Consider the following 7,476-nt stretch of genomic DNA (forward strand, 5'->3'; position numbering starts at 1 on the left):
AAGAAAGTTTCTAGAAGCTCATATGATCGGAATAACACGGAATACACTGGGATATTTCTACCTCTGTATTGGAGTCTGTGGACCTTTGCCAGTTACCTGGGCTCTGTGGGTATTTGTATCTTACTACTGATACCCACTAACCTACTGAGTCACCACTTACTCGCCTACAAATAGTCTTTAAGATTTACAGAAAAAAAAAAAAAGTAACACCTATGTGTTCCTATTTAACTTTGTCTTGTTGATCCTGGTTCATTCAAAATCCAGCTCCACAGAGGTTTTACACTCTGGTTCTGTTATCCAGTTCCTTCATTCTTCCTCCCAGTTTTCTTGCACTCTTAGAGTTGGTCATGTCTAAGCCCATGGCCAAGCATCCCTTTCAGTCTAACACTGAGCCATGAACATGCCTCTGTTTGCCTCTCTCTGAGAAAGTGATAAACGGTCTTGAAAAATAATTCATAGAGCACAGCTGTCACTCTTCCATGTTTTTAATTGGAATTAACCAGCCTGTTTCTTGGAAAGCCAATGGGACAGTTGATGTCTGTATTGAGAAAAATATTTTGGGCCTGGCTGTCACCAAACAGATTCTCATCCCCAGCATTTGCTTCTCTGGTTCCTGCCTAATAATTAACGTTATCCTAAAATAGTGGGGAGGAACTAAAGAGGGTAATTTATGGAAGAAAGCGCCTGTGTTGCTGGGCACCGATAGCTCCCTTTTAAAAAGTATCTTAGCTGTTTTCTTTCTTTCCTTTTTTCCCTTTTATTTTAGGATGTTTTGTGGTTTGATTTGAAGATTCCAGGTTTATGCCATAGGGTATAGTATTAGTATTAGTGTGTCTTGCTGTGTGGCAGGGCTGGTACGAGAAAAGCCCATGGGATAGTGAGGGAGAGCACCTGAACTGGATGGAGAAAAGAGAGAAGGACAGGAGAGATGGAGAGGACTCATAATCATTAAGCACCTACTGTATCCTGGGCACCTTGCTCAGTATGTCCTCGGCAAGGCAAGGTAGTATACCCACTGTCAGATCAAGAACCCGAGGCTCTGAGAAACATTATTAGCTGCCCACTGATAAGTGTTAAAGGATTTAAACCAGGGTCTTTAAGAATTGGAATTAGAAATAGAAAGAAAAACATAGATGGAGAGAAGCCAAGTAAACAGAGAAGGTCTGGGAATTTGGAGGTTAACTGTGGCTCTTGGCCAACTGGGGTTGGGGTTTGGGATCTGCTATTGACCCCTTTGAAAACTCCTGTGCTGATGTTCATTGTTCTTCTGCAGCTCTCGGTTCTAAGTCTGCAGAGGGTCTAGCCTCCCGGGGAAGAGATTATTCGGCCCTCAGCATGTGTGGTTAGATTCTAACCCGGGGGTTGAATGAAACCAAGCAGCATCACAGCGGGATGACTGTTCTCTCTTGCTTTTTAGAAACAGAAGCATTTAGGAAAGAGAGCCATAAAACCACTGTCTTCATAACCTGCCCTATTTTCTGGTTGTCAAAATTGCAGAGAGATTTTCAGCACTATTTCCAATGTACTAAGTTGATTGTTTTTTGTTTTGTTTTTCCCATGGGTTTTCACCAGCTTTCATATTGTATCTGGGATCTTCCTCGTCCTTTCTCCCCACACTATAAATATAACTGCTGTAATGGTAGATATTCATGCACCTGTTGGAGTCCCTCGTCCTGATGAGGCACTCATTAAATTGGGGGAATATAATTCTTTGTATTCTCCACACCGCCTGCACAGAATGATTCTCCTAACAACTGAGATCTTAAAAGATAGGGACACAGGGGAACTTGGTTGTCATGGTACTGAGTGATACTTCCTCGGATGTCAACTCAGCTAGCTCATCCTCTTTAGTACCAAAATATCCACAGTTGTAGCTCTACTGGGAAGGCAGATCTTGCAGCCTGGACATCCTGTTTCAGCAAGGATCCTGTGACTTGCTGGCCTTCAGAGAGACCTATGCAAATTTCATTTTGACTATGCCTGTGTCATTTTGGAATAGGTGTCATTCGAGAATTTCTGGGGTGAGCTGGTTTCAAAAGCTGGACTTTTGGTGCCGTGCCTGGAACTAGTTTGTGAATGGCAACAGTGCAGAGCGAGTTGTATGATATGTGGCTGTCAAGCCTTTCTCTGGTCCTTCTCCCCACTAGCAAGCCAAGTTGCAGCAGCAGATGGACCTGCAGAAGAATCACATTTTCCGCCTGACTCAAGGGCTGCAAGAAGCTCTGGATCGGGCTGATCTACTGAAGACGGAAAGAAGCGATCTGGAATATCAGTTAGAAAACATTCAGGTGAGGACAGCAAAGGGAAGCTGCTTTAAAGTGGTCTCCAGAGCTCAAGTACAGTGGTGGAAAGGCATCTGGTGAAATGGTCAGGATCTTTACATCATATACTACTCTATGCTACTTCCTCTTATATATTTTTTTGAGAGTTTTTTGCTGTAAGGCGCGTGCACTCGCCAGAGAGACAGAAAGCGAGAAATCACCCCCCAGGAGGGATGACCACACTGCAATCCCCTCTCCATTCTCCTCTCGGGATCTTGGGCACACATGCACACGCGCCTGGCATGAGTTTAAGCCACCGGGTCTAGGACTTGAACCGCAGTCGACTGTATGGGAGTCCTGTAACATAGCCATTATGCCAACCGCTGGTCCCCCTCCAATATTTTATAATGAAAATTTTCAAATATTCAGAGAGGTTGGAAGATTTCTATGCTGACCACCACCACCCAAATTCTACAATTAAGCATTTGGTGTTTTTACTGTTACATCAATCTACCCAACTGTCAATCCAGTTCTTTTTCCTTTGCGATAAAATTGGAACTAAATAAATAGCAGCTTGGTGCTGTTTGTATTGACTTTCTAGATGCTGGTATCCTAATGACATTACTTTTTAATTTTCTTAAATACCAAATTTAAAAGCATACTTCTGTCTGGGTCTGAGGTTATTTTGTTTTCATGAATTTTAGGTCCTCTATTCTCATGAAAAGGTGAAAATGGAAGGCACTATTTCTCAACAAACCAAACTCATTGATTTTCTGCAAGCCAAAATGGACCAACCCGCTAAAAAGAAAAAGGTGGGTCAAAGTGTTTGAAAAGTAGTCGTTGACAGTTTCACTCTATCATTGACAATTCAGTGCACACCACTGACATGTAATCAGGGGAAGGTAGAAGAAGACAAAATGCACATTTTCTGGCTATTTAATAAAGCCAGAAAAATAGGCTTTGAGATCATTAGCATAGCCCTTATCAGAGACTACCATTGATCCAGCCTAACTAATTACTTTACATCCATGGCCATCAAAATTGTAGTGCTTTTCCTTGTTAAGGAAGAGGTGTTTTGCTCCCCCCACCCTTTCTGCATAGTAGCTGGGGCAGGGGTGGTATCAGAGAGAAAGGTTTATAGGACTCCAAAAGGGTTCAGAGTTCATGTGTATAGGATTCTCACGGGATTAGTAGGTCATATGCATGGGACTCTTGAGGGATTAGCAGGTCACATGAATGGAACTCCAGAGGGATTAGCAGGTCACATGATGGAGTTCAGAGGGATTAGCAGGTCCTATGTATGGGACTCTAGAGGCCACTTGTATGGGGGCTTCAGGAAGGGCTTAAGAAATGATCTAGTCCAGTCCTTTTGGTTGGCTAATGAAGACTCTGGAACCCAGAGAGTTGGAGTGACCTGTCTTAAAGTGCCTGACTGATATCCAGCACGTACTGCACGCTTCCTTTTAAATTGTAGCAGACCAGCACCCTAAGTCCTAAACTATGGAGAGTTATATGCAGGTGTGCAAGGGACCCTTTATTTTAATTAGCCCAGCACATCCTTTTCCACTGCAAACCACTAAAGCCACAGATGAATGAATTTCAAAAAGTTTACGGAAGAATGGACTCAAAGTACGAGTTTATTTTGGTGCAGAAATTCTGAAGTCTGTGCGTTGTGCTTTTGTGATAAGTATCTTCCATGAATTCTTTGACGACCCCCTTATACCAGGCTTAGCCAAGTGTTTTCATGTCCCAAAAGGTCTCTAAGGAGCTTGAAATTGCCTTCCAAAGACCTTGGTGCACCACAGTGACAGTGGCAGTGGTTCTATGGGGAAGATTCGATGGCCTGGAGTTCTAGGAGGAAGGCATGACAGATGAGGTCGAAATTAGGTCTCCATGTTGCTGAGGCCATCTTTACCATAAAGGGGATGAGAGCTACATTCACAGGCTGCCTCCTAGCAAACAGTGCCTGCCTGGAAAGCTGTTCTTGCATACCATGAGACTGTTTATGCTTTTGTGCTTATGACATTTAATCTCTTTTATTTTAGCAGCGGACTGTTATCTGGTTATGTCTTTTGATGTAGTTAGGGTGTCTCCATTTATTTTGCTATTGTTAATATTTTTTCAGTTGCATCCGTCTGTGTTTTTCTTTTTTCTTTCACATACAGCAAATGTTTCCATTTGCATTTTTCAGCAACCCCCTTGTTTTGACATCATTTTATGATTCGTTTTTCAATTCCGCTTCCTTTTTGAAAGCACTCATCTCTGTGTCTTGTAACTAACCGTCATGAGACAAATTCAAAGGCCAGCGTGACCTCTGAACCATCTCTTCTGACTCCATGATCCATCCTCTCCTGATTCCATTTTTTGAGGGGGAAAGACTCAGGAAATGACTCACCTGTCTTGGGAATGCTAAAGGAAGAGGTGGTGGCAATCCAAGCATCTTTAACCCTCTTGGCGAACACGTCCGCACCCCTATTTTTTTCAGCCGGCTGGAACGGGCTATGGCTCAGCCTACCCTTTTCCCCCTTCACATGCCATTTTTACTAAATACACTTACAGTGAGTATGCTCCTGGCTTTCGTGGTATGCTCCTCCCGAGTCAGATTTCCTTTAGCTAGTTTGCAGTGCCAGTTTCCAGGAGTTAGGAGATATCTCTGTTTCCATTGCTAGGGTTTATTTAGTCGACGGAAAGAGGACCCTGCTTTGCCCACACAGGTTCCTCTGCAGTACAATGAGCTGAAGCTGGCCCTGGAGAAGGAGAAAGCTCGCTGTGCAGAACTAGAGGAAGCCCTTCAGAAGACCCGCATCGAGCTCCGCTCCGCCCGAGAGGAAGGTAGGGGCTCCCTCTACAAAGCACTCGAGTCTTTGGACAAGGCAGAGGATAGATCTCAGTGAGATCAGCCAGGACTGACTCAGCATCTTCGCTTATGGCCCTATAGGCTTTCAGTCCAGACCCCCAAGTCAGCATGACATGTGTCCTTTTAGTCTCTGGGCCTTAAAAGACAGCCCAGGGGCAATCCTCTTGGCTTGGTCCTCTTGGCAACCCAACCAACCAGAAGGTGTACTGGTCTCTCTGCAGCTGCCCACCGAAAAGCCACGGACCACCCGCACCCGTCTACGCCAGCTACCGCGAGGCAGCAGATTGCCATGTCCGCCATTGTGCGGTCACCGGAGCACCAGCCCAGTGCCATGAGCCTGCTTGCCCCGCCATCCACCCGCCGAAAGGAGTCTTCAACTCCAGAAGGTACCTTCTCAAGGGGCTGCTAGAGTTGAATGGAGTGTTTTTTTTTTTTTTGCTATAGCACACATGCACTCGCCAGAAAGACAGAGAGACAGAAAGCAAAAAATCACTCCCCCCAGGGGGAATAGCCACGCCGCAATCCCTTCTCCTCCATTCTCCTCTCAGGATCTTGGGCACGCATGCACACGCACCCGGTGTGAGTTTAAGCCGCCCGGTCCAGACTCAAACCGCAGTCAACTACGTGGGAGTCCAGCGACATAGCCATTACGCTAACTACTGGTCCCTGAATGGAAGTTTTTTTTTAATTGACTGAGGAATACAGGTTTATGAGTGATCGTAAGGGATAAAGAGTAGAAATAAGCCTTCCCCCACCCCCATCTCCAGATCCTTTATTCAGAATCAACCATTGGTTTTAATCATGGTATTCTTCCAGCAGTGGTTCATGCACGTAACTGCATGTCTCTACTATTCATGTATCTTAAATGATTATATTTCCAGAATATGAGAAAACAAGCAGATTTTTCTCAATTTTTTTAAGTATCATAACACACTACACTACACACTACATATACACACTGTTATTGTAGAATGTTTCATATTAGAGACCAGCAGATAGCGTAATGGCTACATTGCTGGACTCCCATGTAGTCAACTGTGGTTTGAGTCCCAGACTTGGTGGCTTAAACTCAATCCCGGCACATGTGTGTGTGTGCTGAAGATCCCAAGAGGAGAATGGAGGAGAAGGGATTGCAGCGTAACCATCCCCCTCCAGGGGGTGATGTATCGTTTGTGTCTCTCTCTCTGTCTTTTTGTCAAGTGCATGTTTCCTATAGAAAAAAAAAAAAGAAGAAGAAAAATGTTTCATATTAGTGCTATGGACCTATCTCATTTTTTAAGGGTTTATTTATTTCTTACATTAGAGAGAGAGAGAGAGGGACCCCCTTCCCCCAACAGGGTCTTCATGTCTCACTGTATACCCCAAGTTTCAGCCACCCCAGACGCTGAGCACATGGAGGCATATCTGGTATATGTAGGGAGACCTTGGGACTCAAACCTGAGACCTCCCTGTGTGGCCTTAACATCTCAGAGTATTGTCTTACTGCTGCACCTACATGGCTGGCCATACCTCATTTTTTCAAAAGGACTATACAGGATCCAGCATGTGGCATGGTGGTTAAGGTGCTGGGCTCCCACATAGCCGATCATGGTTCAAGTCTCAAGTCTCAGACCTGGTGACTCGCTTTTTTACTTTCTCTCTTTCTTTCTTTCTCATCAAATTTAGAAATAAATAAAATTAATTAAATAATTCTTTTTTTAAAAAAAAGACTACACCTTATCCCATGGTGTGGGTATACAATTCTTATATTAAACTCATATGGATGGGAATTTAGGTTGTTTTCAATCCTCTGTTAACTATAAATACCCTGCAAAGAACATTTTATAACCTCTGTGGGTGTTGCCATAGGATTAATTTTTGGGACACTAATCATTGGGTTATAAATTATATGCATTTTGAGTGTTGGTGGTTTGTGCCAATTCATATTCCTACCACAGCATATAGAGTTTTCTTTGTGGTCTCAAAAGTACTCTGTTCACATAGAGATGGGGAAAAAAATTAAAAAGCCAAGGAAGGTAGTTTGGAAAGTCAGGGAGAGTAGAATAGAGCTGTGGTTGAGCATCATGGTAGAAGTCACATTAATGACATTGTGTTGCTCTTGTTTTTCATCAGCCATGATGTCATCTTGTTCCTATATTTGCATAATGTCTTGAATCAGAGAGCTTTACCCTGAAAGTCATCAAAATGGTGATGGTATCATAGAGGGAAGAATGTTTCCAGCTGTGGTGTACATTCACAAGGCTGTGTAGGATACCTTCCCAGAATAGTGTGAATATGTCAAGTATCACCTGTGTGTGTGTGTTGCACACACAGGAGTGCATTCGTGTTATTTACTCCTTACAATTTTCTGAGAAAGGA

The 7,476-nt window shown here is 43.7% G+C and overlaps 1 protein-coding gene across 4 annotated transcripts in view; it reads left to right on the forward strand.

Annotated features, from left to right (window-relative positions):
* The window catches only part of CIT (citron rho-interacting serine/threonine kinase), a 205,091-nt gene that overhangs the window by 165,421 nt on the left and 32,194 nt on the right, over positions 1 to 7,476 (forward strand). For 3 of the 4 annotated variants that reach the window (XM_006151544.3, XM_027773085.1, XM_027773087.1), the window contains 4 exons: positions 2,148 to 2,288; positions 2,966 to 3,073; positions 4,931 to 5,093; positions 5,340 to 5,504. In XM_006151544.3, the coding sequence (XP_006151606.1) occupies positions 2,148 to 2,288; positions 2,966 to 3,073; positions 4,931 to 5,093; positions 5,340 to 5,504 (577 nt within the window). The remainder of the gene's footprint in view (positions 1 to 2,147; positions 2,289 to 2,965; positions 3,074 to 4,930; positions 5,094 to 5,339; positions 5,505 to 7,476) is intronic. The other variant, XM_027773086.1, reaches the window with a different exon arrangement.

The sequence above is a fragment of the Tupaia chinensis genome, unplaced genomic scaffold, assembly GCF_000334495.1.
Source record: "Tupaia chinensis unplaced genomic scaffold, TupChi_1.0 Scaffold000320_1, whole genome shotgun sequence".
Lineage (NCBI taxonomy): Eukaryota > Metazoa > Chordata > Mammalia > Scandentia > Tupaiidae > Tupaia > Tupaia belangeri.